The sequence below is a fragment of the Crocodylus siamensis genome, chromosome 5, assembly GCF_052110815.1.
Source record: "Crocodylus siamensis isolate JL-2025a chromosome 5, ASM5211081v1, whole genome shotgun sequence".
NCBI classification, from domain to species: domain Eukaryota; kingdom Metazoa; phylum Chordata; order Crocodylia; family Crocodylidae; genus Crocodylus; species Crocodylus siamensis.
Genome location: NC_143399.1, coordinates 38,707,578 through 38,730,364, shown reverse-complemented (window position 1 = coordinate 38,730,364; position 22,787 = coordinate 38,707,578). Strand labels below are relative to the sequence as shown.

Here is a 22,787-nt window from a genome sequence, read left to right as displayed (position 1 = left end):
GCCGCGCTGTCCCCTAGAGGCAGCTGGCTCTGAGGTCTCTGCTACACATTCCATATATAATGCCATTCACTGGTGAATTGCACAATAATTGTAGATGGGCTCCACATGCAAAGCAAGGATCACACTGCAGCAGCTGCAAAAAAGAGCCGACCAGCTACAGAGTCAGCACTTGAAAGGGTGTAAAGCAGACCAGGTTCTTTGGGTAGATGGGACCTCTTCTATTAGAACAACTAGAGAGTTGGACAAATTGTTCTTTGCAAGCTTTTGGGCACAAACACCCTTCTTCAGGCAGAGCGAGTCTGAACACCTGAAGAAGGGCATTTGTGCCAGAAAGCTTGCAAAGAGCAATTTTTCCAACTATTTAGTTGGTCTAATAAAAGAGATCACCTCTACCCAAAAAACCCTGTCTGCCTGTGTCCTGCAACCAGCACCCCTGGAAAGGGGGAGCAGCTCAGCTCTTACTGCGGGTTTCTGACTAGCTTTCATTGGAGCCTGTGGCAGCACCTTACCCCGGAGGCCAGGGGATGGGTCTCCTGTCCGGCCAGCCCCAGCACGGAGCAGGCTAATCCCACCCCAGGCAGCTCTTCCCGCTGCTAGCGAGGCCGAGGGCTGCTCCAGAAATCAATGAGCTCAATTACGCTCCCCTTAGTGCTCCAGGAGCGGTGATTAAGGGCTGGAAATGGAGCCCAGGGAGCAATTAGCAGGCACGCGGTGGGCTCGGTGCACCTGGGCGTGGGGCTGCCCGAGGGATGGATGCTGCTCGGGGTGGGGAAGGCACGGCCGCCCCCCCCCACGAGAGCCGCTTGTCTCTGCCCAAGCCTTATGGGGGAGTGGGGGGGGGGGAGCTGCGGGCTTCCACCAAAGCAGTGCCCCCCCCCACCAGGCTGCAGCTGCTGGGGTGGGGGTAGGCCGTACCCCATGCTTGGCGGGAGGGAAGGGGGTGCCAGTCCTCGGCTCCCATTGGTTGCTGGGGTGGGCGTAGGAGCGACGGGATGATCTAATTGGCCAGGCTCCCCCACGCCCCCCTCCCATCAGGAAAATACTATCGGGGGTAGGGTCCTCTCCTGCCCTGCCCTCCGTTGGAGGAGGGGGCCGCTCGGGGCGGAGCCAGGCTGGGGGCGGAGCCACGAGGGGGGGGCCGCGGCTCCTTTGGGCGCCCGTTATTGGGGGAGGCTAGGAGGGGGCAGACGCCCGCGGCAGACGCCCTCTGCCATTGGCGGGGACCCGCGCGGGGGCGGGTCCTCATTGGGCGACAGGGAGGGGGCGTGGCTAGGCCGTGGCAGCGCGGGGGGGTAGGGGGTATTTGGCGGTGACACCGGCCATGGCAGCAGCGGCGGTGCTGGGGACCTGGGCCCGTGCTCGCCTCGGGGTGAGTGCGGGCGGTCTGGCCGGGAGCGAGGGCACCGGCACCGGCACCGCCCGGGCTCGGGCTGTATCTCTAACCCCCCCGCCCGGAGCCACGCACTCCCGCCCCGTGCCCCGCCGTGCTCACCTGCGCCCGCATCAGATCCTGCTCCGCACCTGTCCCGGGGGAGCCGGGGCCCTGCGGGGCGGAAGGAGCGGAGCGGCGGGAGCCTCCCGGGGCGGGGGCCGTGGGGCCCAGGGGAGGTCCGGGGGGGACAGGCTGAGGCTGAGGCTGGGCCGCCCCGGGCCGTGGGGCATCGCTGGGACAGGCGGGCTCCTGTGGGGAAGGTGTCCTGGGCACGTTGCACCAGGGCTGGTGGGGCAGGGGCTGCGGGTCGGGAGTGAGGGGCACCCTATGCCCTGCCGGTGCCCCTCACTCCCGACTCGCAGCCCCTGCGCCCCCCCCAGTGCCCTTCACTCCTCTTGGCAGGGCCACTAACAGCAGAGGCTTGTGTCGTGTATGATATGACAGGCACAGGGCAGGGGACCTGGGGGGCAGGAGGGGTCCCAGGCTAAGCACTGGCTGCCAGGGGAAGGGCTGCTCAGCAAGCTGGGCTGTACCCTGCCTTGGGCCCTGGGTCCTCACCCAGCGCTTGCCCCTGGTGCTGGGTGTGGGGCCTTTAGTGCTCCCTGGCTCTTAGTGGCTGCTCGTGGTTTCCAGTGGATTCATTTCAGGCCCTGGCACTTGTGAGCCCTTCCCCTCCTGGAGCTGGATTACAGCCAGGTGTCCTGCCTGCCCTTGCTCTGACTGAGGAGGAGCCCAGTCCCTGCCCACAGCTGGGAGTGAACCCAGGAGTCCAGGCTCCTAGCCCTGCCACCTGCTCTAAGCCCCCCAGACTCACTCTCCTCCCAGCACTGGGAGAGAATCCAGGCTCCCAGATCCTCCTGCTTTAACCTCTCAGGCTGGCTCCTTTCCCAGACCAGGGATACAACCCAGGTGTCTGGGCTCCCAGCACCTTGCTCAACACCCCCCGACCCCCTCCCTTCACCTCCCAGAGCTGGGATCCCAGATGCCTGGGTTCTGGGAGGGGAACAGTCTGGAGGGTATAGAGTAGAGGTGGGCAAAATGTGGCCCACCAGGCCATTCTATCTGGTCTGTGGGGCCCCTAAAAAATTTAGAAAACTAATATTTATCTGCCCCCAGCTGCTGGTCATGAGGCCCTTGATGGCTTCCCAAAACTCAGTAAGTGGCCCTCTGCTCAAAATAATTGCCCATCCCTGGTGAAGAGTGAAGGGCTGGGAGCCCGGACACCTGGGTTGTATCCCAGCACCTTGCTTGACACCTCATAGACCTGCTCCCCTCCTAGAGCTGGGAGAGTACCCAGGTGTTCAGACTCTTAAGCCTCACTCTGATATACTTTCAAACCTTTTTCACTCCACTTTCTTCTTATTTCTTGCCTGGAAATTAAACTGCTACCCCCCCTTTCCTTGGGACCCAGGTGTCCTGGTCCTGATCTCCAGCCCCTACACCATGTAGTCTCCTGCTATGACCAAGTTTCACAAATGGCCTAATGGTGGGAGATGAGTGAGGGCAGTGCTCCACTATGGATCCATGTTCAAGTGCGAGGGGAAACCTGCTGTGACTTGGGGAGGGGGTGGGGAGGAAGGAACCCAGGTGTCTGGGGCAGGGGGGCACAGGTCCAACAGGGATTTGGGAGTCAGACTGGGAACCCAGGTGTCCAGGGTGGGAAAGAAACTTCCCTTTCAACCCAGGGGAGGGATGGAGGTGAGAGAACAGATCATGAACCCAGGTGTTTGGGAACAGAAAGCCATTTGCCATGATCCCCAGTGAGGGGATGAACCCAAAGGAGGGGAAATGGGTGGCCCCAGGAACCCAGTCATCTGGGACCATGGGCAAAGAGCTTACCATAGACCCAGGTATCTGGCAGGCATTTTTGGCAGGGGGCTGAGTCCCACTTTGCTCCGTGCATGTCTGGCTGCTGCGTGGCCCTCAAGTCCCTGCAGCTCTGCGAGCCCTGGGCCAGCCCAGGCAAAGTCCAGACCAGGGGTGGGGGGGAGGGTAGTTCCCACACCAGGCAGGCACCTCCTCCTGCATCCCCAACAGAGCCCTTTGTGTGCAGGCGAGTGGTGGGAATAGCAATGAGCCAGGGCCCCTGGCCAAGGAGAGAACCCAGGGGTCTGGGCTCCCACCCCTGCCCTAATGCCAGGCCCTGCTCCCCTCCCACAGTGGGGTAGACCCCAGGTGTCTGGGCTCCCAGCCCCCCCAGCTCTAACCCACCAGAGCCCACTCTATACCCAGCGCTGTGAGCAGCACCCAGGCATCTGGGCCCCCAGTTCCCAACACTCACCTCCCAGTGCTGCAGGCAGAACCCAGGTGTCAGGGCTCCTAGTCTCCCTGCTCAGCTGCCTGGACTCTGCCCTGGCCCCAGAGCATCTTGGGAAGCCCCCTCACAGGCTCCCAGCAGCCCTGGCTCTGGACTGTGGCCCCTGCCCTGGGGCTGGGGGTTACATATTAACCAGTCTGTTTGCTTTGATGGGATCAGGCCTGAACTGTGCCCATCGAGGGGCACTAGGGGGCGCTGTGCTTTGAGGAGGTGGGGAGCTCTAGGGGCGGAGCCCTAGGGTGCTGTGACAAGAGGCTATGCCCCCCCATCCCTGCCCCCCCATCTGCTTGTCTCCCCCAGGTGCTGCCAGGACGGGTTTGTGCTGCCCTCACAGCCCTGCTTGGATCCCAGAGACCCTTCAGCAGCATCTTTAAGGTGAGACCCCCGGACACCTGGGTTCTCCTAGCTTGGGCAGGGGAGCAAGGTCTGATGAGGCAGAGCAGGGGGCTGGTACCAGGCCTCCTGGGTTCTATCCCAGTGCTGCAAGGGGAGCAGGGTCTGGTGGGTTAGAGCAGAGGAACTGTGAACCTGGACTCCTGGGGTCTCTACCCGCTCCACCAAGGGGTGGGTGTGGCTGCCAGCTGGGAGCCAGGACTTCTGGGTTCTCCACCAGGCCTCCGACCTCCACGTGGAGCTGAGCCAACACCTGAAGCCCCAGCCGGACCCTGGGGCTCTGGTGTTTGGTAAAAACTTCACGGACCACATGCTGACGGTGGAGTGGAGCCAGGACAGGGGCTGGGGCAGACCTCACATCAAGCCCTTCCAGAACCTCACCCTGCACCCAGCCTCCTCTGCTCTGCACTACTCTGTGGAGGTGAGCCTCCCCCAGTCACATCCTGGTGCTAGGTTCTCATCTGGCCAACTCTTCCCAGCTGACCGCTTGTGTCCTGTCCCAGCTGTTTGAGGGCATGAAGGCTTTTCGGGGGCCTGACCAGCGTATCCGCCTCTTCCGGCCCACACTGAACATGGAGCGCATGCACCGGTCAGCCGTGAGGGCCTGCTTACCTGTGAGTACCTGGTGGGGATGTGGGGCAGACACCTCTGTGCTCTGCCACCTCAGTGGGCTCTGGTGGGTTACTGTGATTTATGGAGCTGGGCGCCAGGATGGCTGGGCTCTCCCAGCTGGGGGACCAGAGTGAGGTCTGGAGGGCTTGAGCTGGGACTCCTGGGTTCTTTCCCCACTCAGTGGGGTTACAGCAGCATATGGGGCTGGGAGCCCAGACTCTTGGGGTCTTGCCCTGCCTTGGGAGGGGTCTGCAGTTGGGTATGTCTCAGTCATGCCCTTCTCCCCACCAGGCCTTTGATCAGGCTGAGTTGCTAGAGTGCATTTGCCAGCTCATCTCCATCGACCAGGACTGGGTGCCCCGCTCTGACAGCGCCAGCCTGTACATTCGGCCTACCTTCATTGGGACTGAGGTGCCTGAGCCCCAACCCTGAGGGGGAAGATAAGGGGTGGACTACAGATGGGTTTGGGAGGAAGGAGTCCAGTTTTGTCTCTAACCTGGATCCCCCTCTTCTCCCTCCCTGCGCCCCAAATCTGTGCCCGCTGACTGGGATCTCCCTGCCCTCTGCTCTAGATTCTGAACCCCATTCTCCTGTACCCCCACATCTCAACCCCCCCCCCAGCCTGGATCATCCTGAGCCCCACGTACCTTAACAGCTCAGTCCCCAGCCTGGATCTCGCTACCTTCTGCTCCCCAAATCCAGGGTTCCTGTATAAACAGCCCCCACCCCAGAGGTGGCTGCATCTAGCACCAGGTGATGGGTCCCTGTGTCCCCTGCTCTCTTCTGTACTCCTAGCCTGGGTCCTCTCTGTGCACCCTGTACTTGCTAATCTGGATCTCCTTTCCTAGCTCCCCTTTGCTTTCTCCTAAATCTCATTCCCTTTGAGATTCCCTCTGAATTCCATGTGCCCTGAAATTGAGCCTCCAGTCTGTACCCCTCTCACCTGCCCTGTCCCTTGGGATCTTGACCATGTCCAGCTGGGATCCCCCTGAAATCACCTTCCCCAAATCAGTTTGGATTCCCTGCCCCTCACTTTGTGCTGTCCCCCAAAATTCGCTCCCCCTCCACTGTGAAAGTCAACTTGTAAAATCTTCCCCCTCCTGCTTGGGTTCCGGGGTGGCTGAGCCCATGAAACGGGGACAGTGCTCAGGTGGTTAATACTGCATTTACCATGCCCTCCCTCCCCACAGCCGTCCCTGGGGGTGAGCAAGTCTAGCTATGCCCTCCTGTTCGTCATCCTGGGGCCGGTTGGGCCCTACTTCCCCACAGGAAACTTCAGCCCCGTTTCGCTGCTGGCCGACCCCCGCTTCGTCCGTGCCTGGATGGGCGGTGTCGGGGACTGCAAGGTGGGCGGGTGAGTACCAGGAGCACCACCCCACCTCTCTCCTGCCCCCAGCATTCCCCACCCAGAAGTCACTGCATCTCAGTGCCAGAGGAGGGGACACTGTATCAGCAGCCCATGACGTGCTCTACCCCACCTCTCTGCCCCCCACCCCAGACTGTATCTGCTAGACAGCCTGGCACTGTTCTCAGTCCATCCATGCCTGTCTCCCCTGCCTGGTGTGTGTGGGCTCGCTCTGCCCCTTACCCCCCCAGCCTGGGACTGGGCAGGGGTACCACTCCGTCCCCATATCATACTCTCCCCCCTGGTGCTAGTGATGCCCACCCCTGCCCTGTCTCCCCAGGCTGCCCCACATAGCCTTGTCCATACCCTGTCTCTCCATCCTGGCACTGGAGGGAGCTGATGTCTGTCACCCAGGCTGGCACTGCCCATGGTTATCCAAATGGCCCTGCCCCATCTCTCCCCTTGCCCAGGAACTACGGCCCTACCATTTATGTCCAGAACGAGGCTGCCAAGAAGGGCTGCCAGCAGGTCCTGTGGCTCTATGGAGATGACCACCAGGTGACCGAGGTGGGCACCATGAACATCTTCATGTACTGGACTGATGAGCATGGAGGTGAGGACTCCCCTAGCCCCTGGTGGGGGTCTTGACTCTTCTGCTAAGCAGGGTCACAGCCAATCATGGCATGGCTGGGAGACCCAAGCTATAGCAGCCCCAGCCCTCCCCATGAGTGGTCAGCGATGGTCACAGTACTGCAGTGCTGGCATTGGTTGGGGAGTAGATTCCTGCAGCATGATGCTTCCTGCCCACTCCAGAGCTGGGGAGGGAACCCCAATGTCTTGGCTGGACCTGGGGTCACAGGACTTCATTTCTCCTCCTTCAGCCTCTCCCTGGGAGGTTGTTCTGGAGCCTCCCTCCTGGGTGAAGCAGCTGCCTGGGTGGTCACAACCCCACCTGAGAGGCAGCTGCATCTTGGTGCCAGATTTGTGAGTCCTGTGTAACCAGTCCCCCAGTTCATGCAACCCCAGAAGCAGCTGCTCTGGGGCCCAGGGAGGGGGATGCTGTCTGGGCTGACTGGTCCCTTCCCCTTCCAGATCTGGAGCTGGTGACCCCCCCACTGAATGGCATCATTCTCCCAGGAGTAATTCGCCAGAGCCTGCTGGACTTGGGGCGCAAGTGGGTGAGTGGGGGGTGGGGAGGGGCTGGGGCATGAGCGGGTGAGCAGGGCCTGTCTTGATCCCGCCCATGTCCTATGCAGGGGCAGGGCTTATTCCCCTGCTCTGGCCCCTCCCATGCCTGAATCTGGTCATTGGTGTGACTCCCACCAACAGTGGGGAACTCCTGTTGCCCTCCCCACACTCCCAGCAGCTCTCCCTGGCAGATGCCAAGGACTTCCTGCCCAGTTCACCCCTACTCTCACCCCTCCCCAGCTTCACTGCCATCAAAGAGGCCTCTCCCTTGGCCCCAGGGGTGCCACCCTCCGTCCTTAACCATCTGCCCAGTCTGGTGCCAGCTATGCCCTGGGTCTGTGCCCTGGTTCCAAGAGGGCTGCTGAGTCTCCCCTAACCTTGGTGCTGTCCCCAGGGCGAGTTTAAGGTCTCGGAGCGGATCTTCACCATGGCTGACTTGCTTAAGGGGCTCCATGAGAATCGGGTCAAGGAGGTGTTTGGGTCGGGCACGGCCTGTGTCGTCTGCCCTATCAACCACATCCTCTACCAGGGCCAGGTGAGGCAGCTGACAGGAAGGACTAAGGGAGAGGTTTTTGGTGTGGGGCCTATGAGGGACAGAGGAGGGTTGGATCTGGGGGGTGGGAGGGGCCAGGATGAAAAGGGGGTGGGAGTTGGAGGCATGGGCTGGAGGGAAGCGGGTGTGTGGTATGGGATTGCGGGTCTGGGGGATGGTGGAAGTGGGACTTGGGAGCAGGGGACTAAGCTGAGCCCACTGATTCCTATCCCGCCTTCCAGAGCTACCACATCCCCACTATGGAGAATGGCCCAGATGTGGCCAAGCGTTTCCTGAAGGAGCTGACTGATATCCAGGTGAGAACCACCTTCCAGGGGTGGGGGTTGCTGGCTATGCTGAGCCAGGGCTGGGGGGTGGACACATGTAGGGCATGACCCTGTGGGGAGGATTATATGGGGCTGGAGGTCACTGCTGGTGGGTTAGGGACCATGGGGGCTGTGCATTGGTCCTGGGGGTCAGCGGTCACTGCTGCTGTCTTTTCCCCCATCACCACCAGGGGGCAGCACAGACCCAGATACAGCTCAGGCAGGTTGAAATGGGTGGTTAGGGGCCAGTCTGGCTGCTGGCTCTTTCTCATGCCGCCCCACCCTCTGTCTGTTTGTCTGTCCTTACAGTACGGCCGTGTGTCCAGTGACTGGGTGCACCCTGTATGACCTGGGACGGATCTTGCCTGCCCCTTGGCCCTGACTCCTTCACTCCAGATCCTCTCTTGCTCCGACAGACCCCTCCCACCCCCACAACCGGGGGTGAGGTGGGTTGTGGCTATGGCTTTAATTCTTCCCCAGTCCCATCTCTCTGGGTCTGGAGCCTTCATCTCCCCAGGTATCTACCAAACGCCTCCCTGGACTATCCCTTGCCTTGGTGTCACTCCCCCCAGCAGGTACTCCCCTAACTGGACCTATACCCCAAAAGATCCAGGAACCCAAAGATCCCCCCTGCTTGGGATTTCAGAGTGGGGACATCTGCCCATCTGTCTGTGTCCAGCTGGACCCCGAGACAGTGTGCCCCCCTCCTCTTTTTAAAGTGCAAAATATATATATATAGACCCCTCTTCCCCAACACACACTCCCTGTGGGTTTAATGGCTCCCTGCTGTTGCCATTAGCAATGTTTTCTGGGTAATCTGTCCTGCAGTGCGTTCTGGGAGACACCAGTGCCCTTGGCTGCGGCAGGCTTTGAGCTGTCGCAATGCCTTCTGGGGAATATCAGTTCAGTGGTGGAGGGTTGCAGTGCATTCTGGGTAATCTGCCTCACAATATATGTTGGGAGGTTCCCACATCCCAACAGGAGGACCCTGCTCACGGGTGCAATGCTTTCTGGGAAACTGCCCCATGTGCCTTGCTGCCAGAAGTGTGGCATTCTGGGAGAGCATGTGGCACCCCAGGGGCAGGCAGGGAGAGGCTCCCTGAATTGCTGCAATGCCTTCTGGGTAGCGCATCCAAGAATGCTTTGCTCCCAGGGCAGAGGTGTCTGAGACAGACTGGCCCCGGGGAGGGCAGGAGCTCAAGGAACAATTAGAAGTATAAGGCCTTCTGGGTAACGATATTCTCGGCATGCTCCTGCAGCAGTGCATTGTGGGAAGGGCTGGGAGGGCCATCTGCTGCTGCCATGTCATGGCCGTGCCTTGGTCCACTTTCCTATTTTCCCCCCGGCTTAGAGCCCAACTGGTGCAGTGCATCCTGGGAAACCACTCATCTCTGCAGCTGGCTAACAGTTGTAATGCCTTCTGGGTAATTTATACCCTGCCCCACACTTTTGCTCCTGGGAGCAGTGCATTGTGGGAGAGATTGTTTGCCTTGGGGGGTGGCAGTTGGCTACAAGGTGTTTCAGGAGCTCCCCCTGCGCAATTATGAAGCTGGGGGACATGAATCCCAATCTGGGCCCGTTTCCCCCACTGCCCTGCCCCCTCCAGTGGTAACAGCAAAGTTGCTCAGTGGTTAAAGCTTCTTTTGTATTAAATAGAATGTCATTGGCTGAAGCCTGGTCCTGAATCCATGTGTGTGCATGTGGGGAGGGGGATGTGGGGGTTAACATGACCAAAGTTTGGGGGTCCTTCATTATGCTGGTCACTGCCCAGCTCCGCACTGAGATTGGGGTCTCTGTAAAGCTGTACAGTGCCCTCCGAACCAGGATCAGGGCTTAGGTATGCTGTGTAGACCCCTGCCCATGGACAGAGGTCAGGCACCTGCTGCACCAGGTGCTGTACAGACCCCCCACGGTCCAGTCCACAGGCTGAAGAGGCAAGGGCTGAGCTGGGGGAGGGCTGGGGGCAGCTGGTAGCACTGGGGGCAGGTCATGGGACAGGGGTGGCAGTCTGGGATGTGGGGGGACAGCTGTGGGGGCTGGAGGGGAGCTCCATTTCTTTCATCACTCAACCCCTGCCTGTCCCTCTCTCCCCCATCATGCCTGGTGCTGCAGGGGGATGAGTTAGGCCACGTAGGCACTGACCAGGGCAGAACAGGCTGACGTTGGTTCCATGGCATCCGGACCCACGTCATGAGCTTTGGTGGGGGGGGAAATCTCATTAATGTGACTGTAAGCCCTGCTGGGAAGCAGACACAGCCGGACACATGGGGGGTGGGGGCAGATCTGGGGCTAGGGCAGTGGCTGGTCCTATGGCTGGAGATGGGGCAGGGTTCTTTGCCCTCATGGGGGCCAGTGGGTGTGATGCCCCCTCACCCCACTACCCTCATCTCTCCACTTTCACCTTCCCTTCCTCCTGCTTTCCCATTCCCCCACTTCCACCAGCCTTGCCCCTGCTCCTTCATTTATTCTTCCCCTCTGTTTTCCACACAGCTCCTGGTTTTGTCCCCACACCCTCCTGGCATTCCAGTGCCCCCCACCTCCAGGCACCCCCCAACTCACACCCCTAAAACTCTTGTCCTCGCCACCCACTCCCATTTCTGTCTCCTCCCCCCAGAATCCTCCCATCTCTCCCTGTCTCCTCTGAGGAAGTGCCCCCCTGTGCCTCTCAGGTTTGGTGGGGGGGGGGGTAGAGGGCTTTGGGGTCTTTCTGGGGGGTTCCCCCACCCCTCCTGATCACATGAGCTGGCAGCCAGGAAGCAGGATAAATATTTAGACCTGTAAGACCCAGGCTATCCATCAGCCACCCCCGCCCGCCGGACGTTGGAGCTGCCTGGGTGGGGGGCATGTACGGGGGGGCGAGGGAGGGACGGAAGTGTGGGGGTGCTTTCGTCATAGAGGGAGGCTCCCTCGTGATCCGTGCGAGTGGGTAGGATCCAGCAGGCCACGCAAGCTGGATGAACCGTTCTCACCCCAGAGGTGTCTGCATTTCCCCAGGGAGGCAGGTATAGGCAGCCCCCCTCCATGACCCACCCCAGAGGTGGCTGCATCTTGGTGCTGGGCCAGGGGTCCCCTGTATAATTGGCTCCCCAGTGTGCACACCCCAGAGGCAGGTGCATTTTGCTGCTAGGCAAGTGGGGGGGTGTTATATGGTGCCCTTTAGGCCCCCACCCCAGAGGCAGCCACATTTTCAGCACTGGATGAGCGGGGGGTCCCTGTGTAAACAGCCCCACGCTGCTTAGATCTGTCTCCCCAAACCTGCAATTCTCCCACATCCCATCCCAGAAGCAGCCACATCTCAACACCAGGCAAGCAGGGGTCCTGTCTGAACAGCTCCCAACCCCAGAGGTGGCTGCATGTCAGTGCTGGGCGAGGATCCCTATAATAACTACCCTGGTCTGAGCAGCCTCTTGCTGAGGGAAGAGTCCTGCATGCAGCTTCGCCCCAGAGGCAACTGCATCTCTGGCCTGATACAGCACATTCCTATGGGATGAAGTGCTAGGGAAAAGGCACTTCCCCTCCCGGGCTCTGGGTGCTGGGGTGGGGACTCTGGACCCTGGTGTAGGGGGCAGGGTGGATGGGCATTTGCCAGAGCCCAGTTACGAATCCAGGGGTGACCTCATTGTGCCAATGGCTAGGTTGCTTAGATCACGCTGGAGCTGGGTGCCTTCCAGTGGACTTCCTGGGAAGCTAAACCCCTCTTCCTATCTCAGGTGAGGTATTTTTGTCCTTGGCTGGTTATTGGGGACCAAGGTCATGTCTATACTCAGGTGCCCTCAGCTGGGCACTGGCTGGCAGGGGGTGACTAGGCCCTTTCCCACAGCAGGTGGGTGGCACCGGGGGTATCTGGCATCAGGGCCAAGCCAGCACCTATGCCGCTTACTGGAGGGGAGGGGAGCTGGGGTCCGGAGGTGCCTGTGGAAAGTGGGTAAGGAAAGTCACAGACCCCTTCCCCCCACCCCACCCTGCTTCCTGCACAACCTTTGTCCCCCTTGGCCCAGCCTGGCCCAGCCATGTGGCAAAGCCAAATATTTAGATCTGTGACGGGTTTGTTGGTAGGAGGCCAGGTTACACTGGGGTGGGGAGCGAGGAGAGAACTCAGGCGTCCTAGCTCCCAGCTCTCCCCACCCCATCCTAATTCACCAGAACTCACTGGCTAGCTCCCAGCTCCCTTCTCTAATCCACCAAGCCCCTCTCTTCTCCCAGAGCTGGGAGGGAACCCAGGTGTCCGGGCTCCCAGCCCCCTGCTTCAAACCCCCAGACTCCACCTTCTCTTTTCATGCTTGGAGCCCATGTGACCCCAGGCTATGAGGCAGAGAATCCCTAGATGGATGGATGGAGGGTGTGTGTGTGTGTGTGGGGGGGGGGGTCTGAGGAATAGAAGAGTGTATGGGGATGGAGGGAGGGTGGGATAGATAGGTGAATGGAGGAGTATGTTGGATGGAGGGAGGGAGGCAAGGAATGGATGGATGCATAGAGCTAGTGGGTGGATGGAGGGGTAGATGGACACAGTGGGGTGTGGGTAGGATGGATGGATGGGGTGGATGAATCAAGGTCTGGCTGGATGGATGGGGAAAGCTGTATGGATACAAAGAGCTGGGTGGCATGCTGGGTGGTGGCAGGGGGCTCGGGGGGGTTGTTGGGGGGCACAAGGCTGGCCAGATACATATCGGGTTAGACAGGTGCAGTGGCTGGGCTGGGTGGAACTGGCTGGAGCCCCCCCTCCCTTTCCTTCCCCTTCTCCCCCCCTTCCTACAGTTGCATCATTTGCCTTTCTCTGCCAAAACAGGAGCTAGACGGGAGCATGTGGGTTGTGGGTGGGGGTGGGGGGGGCCTCAGGGGTATAAGACCAGGCCTGGGACACAGGAAAGGCAGGAGAGAGGAAGTACGAGTGAAGGAGTGTGGACAGAGCTGTGTTCTCTACCCTGCTGGGAACCCTCCACCCCATCACTGCTACCTGCAGCTGACAGCGGGACGCCTGGGTTCTCTCCCCAGGTGCAGGAGGGGAATAGAGTCCAGTGGTTAGAGTGGCGGGGGTGGGGGTGGGGGGCACCTAGGTTTTCTTTCCAGGTATAGAGAGTAGAGTCGAGTAGTTAGATCAGGGGGGCCTGGGAGCCAGGACACCTGGGTTCCATCCTGCTGCTGCTCCCTGTGCTCCTGGCCATGGCGGGACCATGGCCTCGTGTGTCCGGGCCGTGCTGGTTGCTGGCAGGTGTGCTGCTCTGGGGGGCCAGCTCCCCTGGCCCTGCTCTAGGCTCCCCACTGCGTGACTCCAGCCCCCTATTAGCCCTCGATGGGCAGGTGCGTCTTCGGCACCTGTACACGGCCAACGAGCACACGCAGCTGCACCTGGAGATCCTGCCCGACGGCCGTGTGCGGGGAGTGCCTCAGCAGAGCGCATACAGTAAGTGCCCACCACCCGGACACCTGGGCTCCAGGATGGGGGAGGGGGGAGCTTGGATCCATGATGCTTGCTTTCTGTTGTGGTCCTTGGATGGGAGTGGGGGGATCTGGTGGGCTACAGTGGGGGGTGGGGATCTGGGAGCCAAGACACCTGGGTTCTTCTCTGGCTTTGGGAGGAGTGTTGGGGTCTGGTGGGGCTGGGAGCTCAGAGACCTGGGTTCCATCCCAGCTTTGGGGCTGGGAGCGTGGCCGGGGTGGTTAGAGCAGGGGGATCTGGGAGCCAGGACTCCTGGGTTCTCTTCTAGTCCTGGGAGGGGAGTGAGGGCTGGTGGGGTAGAGCAGGGTGGAGCTGGGAGCCCGGATGCCTGGGTTCCACCCCCCAGCTCTGAGAGGGGAGTGGGGTGTTGTGGGGTGGCTTGGGGGAGGAGGGTGCAGGGCAGGGTCCCAGATGCCTGGGTTCTGTGGCTGATGGTGTGGGGCCGTGGCAGGTCTGATGGAGATCAAGGCGGTGAAGCCGGGGGTGGTCCGGATCCAGGCGGCAAAATCCCTGCAGTTCCTGTGCATGGATGTCCGGGGGCGGCTCTATGGAGTGGTGAGTGTGGCAGGACTTGCCATCACTGGGCTCTTGGATGCTCCCCCAGCTCTGGGAGGCGAGTAGGGCCTGGTGGGTTAGAGTCCAGAGAGAGGAGCCGGGAGCCAGGATACCGGAGTTCTCCCTTCGCTCCAGGAGGGGCTCAGCATGTGACACCACTGCTCATGTCCCCCTTTCCTCCCCACACAGGGCTCGTACTCCACTGAGGCCTGTAACTTCCGGGAGAAGGTGCTGAGCGACGGCTACAATCTGTACATCTCGGAGCGCCACAACCGGCCCCTCAGCCTGACACCCTCCGGGGCCTTGCCAGGGACAGGGCGCCCAGGCGCCCCACTCATGCAGTGGCTGCCCTTGGTCAGCCACATCCCCGCCGAACCTGTGCTCCTGGAGTACCCCTTCTCCCAGCCCGGTGTGGATGCGGACTCTGCCGACCCCCTGGGAATCCTGGGCCGGACCCCTGAGGTGTTGAGTCCCAGCTACATCATCTGAGAGCCGGGACGCCTGGGTTCTGTTGCTGCTTGGAGAGGGGGCAGCGTGTGATGGCGCAGAGCAGGGAGGCTGGGAGCCGGACACCTGGGTTGTCTCCCAGCCCTGGAACAGATTCCCTGCACCCCTCCAGGAGCCACTCCAGACTCTGGAGGGGAATGGGAGGTTTTGTGGCATTTCATCCTCATCCTTTTCTTTTCTATGTATTTAAGAGACTATTTATTACCCACTGGGTTTATTTATTGTGTGGGGGGTTCTTGGTATTTATGGTGTGGCTGCGCCAGCCGCCTGGAGTGAATAAAGAGGGCTGAGCTCAACTGCTGTGTCCTGTGGACCTTGTTGGGGTGTGAAGGGTTGGAGCTGATACTGGAGTGGGCATCGGGGGTGGTTAATGGGGGAAAGAGGGCCTGGGATGGTGGGTTTATGGGGGCTGGCCCCCACCATGCCAGGTGCTGTACAGACCCCAGGCTGAGGGGTGGTGGGCTCCCTGCTCCATGTCGCCCCCTTGTGCCCTTGCCCTGCTCCCCACAGCATGGTGCACCTCTCACCCTACCCTGCTGTGTGGCTCTCCCCCCAGGCACACTCATCCCCAGCTCCGGCTCAACAGCCCCCTTTCCCCCCCACAGTGACACCCAGTGGCCAGTTGTGGTGTTGCATGCAGTGTGCAGCCTGGGGAGCAGTGACACCTGCTGGTCAGGGTGTGCAGTGCACCCCCCAACCTATCCCTGCCAAAGCTGCTTGTTCACCCCATCACCCCACTGCCTCCCAGCAGAGACCAGTCTCCCTCTCTTCTTCCCTCCCAGCTCTGTCTCGCATCACAGTGTGGGGGGTGGGGAAGTGTGATCCATGTGTGGGAGGATGTGAAGTGTGTGTGTGTATGTGTGTGTGTGGAGAGAGTCATAGAGCAGTCAGGCTGGAAGGGCCCTCCAAAGGGCATCCAGCCCAACCCCCTGCCTGAGGCAGGATCATCCCTACCCAAACAATCCTGTACAAATCCATTGTCCAGCCACTTAGTAAAACCACCGTCAATCCTGACACAATGCAAGACATCGCACCCCACCCTGCCACAGGTAAAGTAGAGGGGCAATGGTAGCCAATGTCCTCCTGCTGGAAAACGTTCATATATGCTTACAAGATCCCAGGTAGAGGTTGCATGCCTGCTACAGAGGAAGGCAACAACCCCCCTACAATCTGCACCAGTCTAACCATAGGGTAAAATTCCTTCCTAACCCTGAACATGGTGATCAGTCTGACCCTGAGCAGAGGGGCAAGACCCTGTAGGCAGGAACATCTGGCTTTAAGTCCCAGCAGGAGCATTGGCATAGCACAATCCCCAGCCTTGGCTGCAGTCATCACCCAATGCCATGGATGAATGGTGTGCATATATTTATGTGTGTGTTGGCTGATGGCTATGCATGTTAGCTGATGTGTGTGTGCGTGCATGCGTGCATTGGGGATGGATAGATGGTGTATATGTGTGTGTTGGGATGGGTGGGTGGATGGATGGTGTCCATGTATGTACGTGTGTTGGTGATGAATACATAGATTGTGTGTGTATGCATATTGGGTATGGATAGATGGTGTGTTTGTGTTAGGGATGCATGATGGTGTGTGTGTGTGCACGTGCATGTGTGTGTGCAAATGTGCATGAGGTGGCTAAGCATGTGCAACTTGTGGAAAGGGCACTTAAGAGGGGATGCAATAGCAGTCTTCAAATACCTGAAGGGATGCTATAAAGAAGTTGGAAAACACCTCTTTTCTCTTGATGCAGACTATGGGATGTGTGCCAGTGGCTTGAAGTTGCAGCAAAGTAGGTTTAGATTGGATAGCAGGAAAAACTTCTTCATTGGTAGAGCAGTGAAGCAATGGAACAGGCTGCCTAGGGGGGCTGTGGACTCTCCATCATTGCAGGTGTTCAAGAAGAGGGTTGGATAAGCATCGATCAAGGCTGTCCAGGTGGGGGGTGGGGGTGGTATACAGTGGTGCATTTGCATACCACTTTGATTCCTGCTCCACCCAAACTTTAAATCCAATTGACTGGGAGAAGCAGTGCATTTCTATTCATGCAGTACTGAGGGAGTCAACTGGTGCCTATCATCCCTGATTCCTTCTAATCTCTCCATACTGCAGGCATTAACAGCCTTCTCTCCTTTTTAATGGTTTTGATGTTTCACTAGTCAAGCTATCCTTTCTCCTGCAGGTTTGCTGTCTGTTCACCATTCCTGGTAAAGTCCCCTTCTGTTTCACAGCCCTGCAGACTGTTTTTAGCTCTAGCTAAATGTCTTAACTCAGGTGTGGTCATATTAACTCAGGCATAGAAATGACTGACAGTGAGGTATGAGAGACACCACCAAGATGCTGAAGAAGTCTAGATTTTGTTTTCTGAATCTGAATAAGAGGTGTATATTGAATTCTAATGACTACAGGACTCAAGACAAAATCCTGCAACTAATTTTGCCTAGTTTGCTGTGTTTTTTAAACTTTATATATTACTCCAGCAAATCAATACACATTCCAATAGTTGTATTTGTTTTTTGCTTTGATCTTAAGCTGAATAATATGACACCAGCCCCTTAGTAACTAGTAAAGCTCCTAGTTTATCTTTAACTAGAGCATAATGTGCTTTGTTATATGTGACAATGTACCACACTATCTGCACCCCCACACACACCTTTTCAAAATCTTAGGTCTGCCCATGGTCAGGAATGATCTAGGAGTAGACACCCCTGGCATGTGCTCTAAAGAGGTGGAAACCCAGGAGCAGCCCAGGTACTGCTGGGCAATAATGAGAAGAGCTCTAGCTTAGAGTAGCTGGATATTGGAGCAGCAGCAGGAGACAGAGCTCCATGACTGGCTTTGTTATGAAAGCTTAAAGCAGGCAGGATAAGTTCATGGAAGTTTCCCTTCCTTCTTTCCTGCTGCTACTGCTTTCCATGCTGTCCTGGGGACATGGACGCTTCTATGCTCCTCCTGCCTAGTCCAGTTGGGCTACAAGGGGACTGGGATCAGCTGGGCTAACAACAGCAGTAGCAATGGAGATGAGTGTGGGGAGGGTTTTCCCACCCACCCTCCCTGGTTTCCCCAGGAGCAGGCAGGAGAAAACAGAACACCCACTGCCCATCACCTCTGCTTCTGTCACTGTTCTCAGCTGAGCCCACCCTGCACAGCCAGGCTGGAGCAGGCAGGAGCAGCTCTGAAACTTCTCTTGCGCCTGGGATAAGGGGGAAAGCAGTGGTAGCAGGCAGGAGACAGGGGTTGGGAAAGGCAGGGGAGGGGAGGGGAGCTCTCTGCCACTGTGTGACAGAGGACCTAAGGGCTGACACAGTCAATGGCAAATATCATAGTCATTTGCTCCTAGCATATTAATAAAGCTTCTAGTTTCTTTTTACCTGGAGAAATAGATGTGTTTTATATGTGAGGATGCACCATACCATCTGCAACCTCCTTTTCAAAATCCTAGATCTGCTCATGGGGGAGGAACTGTGCAGCTGAGCAAAGAGGGGAAGGGAAGCAGGGGAGGGATGATTCTTACCTGCTTGAAAGACTTAAAAAAATAGCCTACTGGTGGTCCTTGTGGCTCCCCCTTTCCTGAAAATCCTGGGTTCTTCCATGAACAGGAACACTGGATATAGGACCCAGGAGGTGACAGTAGAGAATGGTAGACAGAATCTCAGTGCCCCACTGTTCTCTGCTACTGCCATCATGGCCAATGGTTGGGCCTACCTCTGGTGAGAACATCGGAGAAGCATCCTGAAATTCGTGCCCTGTGCCTGAATCTCATCCATCTCCTCTGCCTCTCTCCCCAGGGTGGAAGCACCCCTGCTCCCACTGCCATGGCCCTCATGCAGGGTGTGAATTAAGGGGGAGCTGAGCCCCCCATAAGAGATGAGAGTCTCCCTGTAAGATGTGAAAATCATAACCTGGGGGGTCTTCGATTGGATTGCTCCTTCACTTAGGTGGGCTTGTTAATCCAGGATTGCCGTAAAGTTGGCAAGTCAGTCAGTAATACAGAAGTCCTTGACTTCAGGAAAGCTGACTTTGACAAGCTAAGGAGGCTTGTCAGAGAGGCCCTAAAAGGCCACAACCCAATGGAGAGGGGAGTTCAGGATGAGTGGTTGCTCCTCAAGGGAGCAATCCTGGATGCACAAGCAAAGTCCATCCCGTCTCGGAGGAAAGGCAGAAAAAGGGCACAGCAGCCCCCTTGGCTCTCCAGAGAACTGGTAGACCTCCTGCGTCTTAAAAGGAAGACCCACAAAGGATGGAGGACTGGAACTGCCACCAAGGAGGAATACTCTGCTTTAGTCTGGACTTGCAGAGAGCAAATCAGGAAAGCCAAGGCTGCGATGGAACTCCAGCTAGCTACAAATATCAAGGAAAATAAAAAGTTCTTTTTTAGATATGTGGGGAGCCGGAGAAAAAGCAAGGGCAACATTGGACCCCTGCTGAACCAGATGGGGCAACTGACAACGGATGCCCAGGAAAAAGTGAACTTACTAAATGGGTACTTTGCGTCAGTTTTTCACCAGTCCCATGGGACATCCCTGCCCACTGTGGGTCAGGGTGGCCCGGGTGAGGGAGATTCCTTGTCCTCCATTGAACCTGACCTCGTGAAAGAACACCTCAACAGGCTGGATACCTTCAAGTCAGCTGGCCCTGACGGGTTACACCCAAGGGTACTCAAGGAGCTGGCAAACATCATAGCCCAGCCCCTAGCACAGATCTTTGAGAGCTCCTGGTGCTCAGGTGAAGTGCCCAAAGATTGGAAGAAGACCAGTATGGTGCCTATCTTCAAGAAAGGGTGGAAAGTGGATCTGGCAAACTACAGGCCCATCAGCCTGACCTCTATCCCGGGGAAGGTCTTGGAAAAGAATATCAAGGAGGCCATTCTTAACAGACTAGCTGAAGGCAATATCCTGAGGGATACCCAGCATAGGTTTGTTGCAGGTAGGTTTTGCTTGACCAATCTCATTTCCTTTTATGAGCAGGTGACCTATCACCTGGACAAGGGGGAAGAGATCAATGTTGTATACCTCAACTTTAAAAAAGCCTTTGATCTAGTATCCCACGATCACTTCTTGGCTAAACTGGCTAACTGCGGCCTTGACATCACCATGATCCACTGGCTGGGGAATGGGCTCTGTGGCAGGACCCAGAGGATGGTGGTCAACAGGAGCCAATCATCTTGGTGCGCTGTGACCAGTGGGGTCCCACAAGGCTCTGTCCTTGGGCCTATACTGTTTAACATCTTCATTAATGATGTGGACGTTGGTGTCAGAAGTAGACTGGCCAAGTTCGCCAACAGCACCAAACTCTGGGGTAAAGCATCCACATCTGAGGATAGGAGGGTGATTCAGGCAGATCTGGACAGACTCATGAAATGGGCGGACAAGAACCTGATGGTGTTCAACACCGAAAAATGCAAGGTTTTCCACCTCGGGAGGAAAAACCTGCATCATGCTTATAGGCTCGGTAGTGCTACACTGGTTAGCTCTACAGATGAAAGGGACTTGGGGGTCATGGTTGATCACAAGATGAACATGAGCCTTCAGTGTGATGCTGCAGCTAGTAAAGCAAGCAAAATGCTGGCTTGCATCCATAGATGCTTCTCAAGCAGATCCCGGGACATCATTCTCCTGCTGTACTCGGCCTTGGTGAGGCCACAGCTGGAGTACTGCATCCAGTTTTAGGCTCCATAATTCAAAAAGGATGTGGAGAAGCTTGAGAGGGTGCAGAGGAGAGCCACGCACATGATCAGAGGTCAGGAAAACAAACCTTACGATGAGAGGCTGAGAGCTATGGGGCTATTCAGCCTGGAAAAGCACAGGCTCAGGGGTGATCTGGTGACCACCTATAAGTTTATCAGGGGTGCTCATCAGGATCTGGGGGAACATCTGTTCACCAGAGCCCCCCAAGGGATGACAAGATCGTATGGTCACAAACTCCACTGTGACCAATTCAGGCTGGACGTAAGAAAGAACTTCACCCTCCGAGCCCCCAAGGTTTGGAATAGACTGCCGCTGGAGGCGGTTCAAGCACCCACTTTGAATGCCTTCAAGACACATTTGGATGCTTATCTTGCTGGGATCCTATGATCCCTCCTGACTTCCTGCCCCTGGGGCAGGCGGCTAGACTTGATGATCCTCTGGGGTCCCTTCCAGCCCAAATGTCTATGAAATCTATGAACTGGTTTGATTTTTTTGCAGACCCCCACCAAGAGTCAAAATGTAATTCAAACCCTGCCCTCATGGGCTCCTGGATCCCCTCTGCCCTGGCTCTCCTGTTGACTCTCTGCCTCCTGGCCTTCCTGTCTGTCTTTCTCTCCCTGTCCCTTGATGGTTAGATCCCCTCATGGATAGGAGGATTGGGTGCAGGAGATGGGAGGTGACAGTTTCACTCTACTTGGCACTGTTCAGGCCTCTTCTAGTGTTGTGTGCATATCTGGGCTCCGTGTGTTCAGAAGGATGTGGAGAAGCTAGAGGGGGTCTAGAGGTGGGTGACAGGACTGATAAAGAGGCAGTGTAGGAGCAGCGGATGAGTGATCTAGGCAGGTCCATCTTGGAGAAAAGGTAATTATAAGGAGGTGAGGAGGGACATGACAACCATCTTCAATTATATGAAAGTCTGCCACAAAGAAGTGGAAAACCAACCATCCTCCCTTGGTGCTGAGGATGTTGCACACACAGGACATACAGTGTGAATTAAAAACAAGCAGGAATCTTATCAAGGGATAAAGTACAGCACCACATTTATTGGAACATAAAACATAAAAGGAACAAAGAACAGTAAGATTATCTGCTTCACCCATTCCCAAACATACTCATTCATTTATTCATTCATTCATACAAAAAAAATAAGCACATACTAATAGTTAGACAGTCCTGCAAAGGTTTAGGTGTTACCAAGTTCTAAAGATGTTCAGGTCAGTCTGGTGGCCAGCCAGACAAACTGCAAGGAATGGAGTCAGGTCTTGTTGGACGCGCCCAAAACTCCTTCTTGCAGGTAGACAGACCCCAAAGCCCTTTCTCTGAGTTCAGTCTTTATAGTAATAGCTGTCCATACTAGCTTATGGATTCTGCTGAGTCAGATGTGAAGGTTGCCCTCCTTGTCCCATTGGCAGACTGGGATTAGTAGGACATGATCTTCTGGTTTTGTGGTCTGCAGTCTTTGGGGGTCATTGCTTGTAATCTTCAGCCATCAGGGTGAAGGCATGATTTAGTATTTGGTAATCCTTAACTGCTGACTCAACATCACTGCAACCTTTGACTGTTAAACCACAGAAGGCTATTTTCACCTGCTGTGAGAGGACTGTCTTCCTTCACATTGTCACATATATATGTCACTCATTCTTTCATTACCTCTTTTCAAGCATTCCAGACATACCACAGACCTTACATAAACATTTTTCTTATACTAAATTTAAGTTCTAAAATCATGAGACCAACAGGTCAGATATATTCCTGATAAGCAATAGGGGATTTAAAGTAGATGGTTAGTTCCATGGCTATTTAATATTTGATACAGAATAATAATGAATGATTATAATATTATGAAAAATAAAACATAACAAGATTAACTTTATCTTAATACCAAAATAATTAATTGTAAAAATAGCAATATAAAGCAATTAAAACAATTACAGCTACTGCAATACAACAAGGAAACGTACCCAAGCCATGGTTTTGACTGGTAGCAAAAGAAACAGAGGCTGGATCTCAGGAAGAACCTCCCTGTTGTGGGAATGGGAAGGCAGGGGAAGAACTGGCTGCCCAGCAGGGCTGTGGTATCTCCTTCACCAGAGGTTTCCAGGAGCGGGCCTGCTTGCGGTTGCGGATGCTCTGGGGCGTGGGCCCCAGGATTCCGAGGCTCTGTGGGGTTCCACGTTGCCGCGGTATGGCTGGGAGAGCCCTGCCATCACAGGGCCTTTCCCCGCCCACAGCCTGGCCCCTGGGAGGAGAACTCAGGTCCTGAAGCTGCTAGGTGTGGCAATAGGCACTTGCTCGTGCAGCGGAGTGCAAACACCGGATGCCTGAAGGTGCCTCCAGGACAGAACCACCCCGGAAAGGCTTTGGATTCAGCACTAGAGGGATCTGCCCCACACAGACAGGAGATCACAGCCCTGCCAACCCTTAGGAGTGCTTCTGAGCCTCTGCTGTCAGGCCCCAGG

At 56.8% G+C, this 22,787-nt stretch overlaps 2 protein-coding genes across 5 annotated transcripts; both read left to right on the top strand.

Annotated features, from left to right (window-relative positions):
- The first annotated feature begins 1,285 nt into the window (after window positions 1–1,285).
- LOC149863807 (branched-chain-amino-acid aminotransferase, cytosolic-like) lies at window positions 1,286–9,817 on the top strand. Of its 2 annotated transcripts, XM_090048301.1 has the most exons (11): window positions 1,286–1,369; window positions 4,050–4,124; window positions 4,363–4,563; window positions 4,646–4,756; window positions 5,046–5,165; window positions 5,945–6,108; window positions 6,570–6,712; window positions 7,192–7,277; window positions 7,682–7,822; window positions 8,062–8,136; window positions 8,455–9,817. In XM_090048301.1, exons 1-11 carry the CDS (start codon window positions 1,322–1,324, stop codon window positions 8,491–8,493), a joined length of 1,203 nt encoding a protein of 400 aa, XP_089904427.1. In that variant the 5' UTR covers window positions 1,286–1,321; the 3' UTR covers window positions 8,494–9,817. The 2 variants fall into 2 exon arrangements, with proteins under 2 accessions (XP_089904427.1, XP_089904428.1); XM_090048302.1 differs by lacking the exon at window positions 4,363–4,563 and having other exon boundaries at window positions 1,287–1,369; window positions 4,622–4,756.
- Window positions 9,818–11,100: 1,283 nt separating this feature from the next.
- Window positions 11,101–14,919, top strand: FGF21 (fibroblast growth factor 21). Of its 3 annotated transcripts, none has more exons than XM_090048445.1 (4): window positions 11,101–11,855; window positions 11,969–13,546; window positions 14,034–14,137; window positions 14,327–14,919. In XM_090048445.1, exons 2-4 carry the CDS (start codon window positions 13,306–13,308, stop codon window positions 14,624–14,626), a joined length of 645 nt encoding a protein of 214 aa, XP_089904571.1. In that variant the 5' UTR covers window positions 11,101–11,855; window positions 11,969–13,305; the 3' UTR covers window positions 14,627–14,919. The 3 variants fall into 3 exon arrangements, with proteins under 3 accessions (XP_089904571.1, XP_089904569.1, XP_089904568.1); XM_090048443.1 differs by having other exon boundaries at window positions 11,966–13,546; XM_090048442.1 differs by having other exon boundaries at window positions 11,101–13,546.
- The last annotated feature ends 7,868 nt before the right edge of the window (window positions 14,920–22,787 follow it).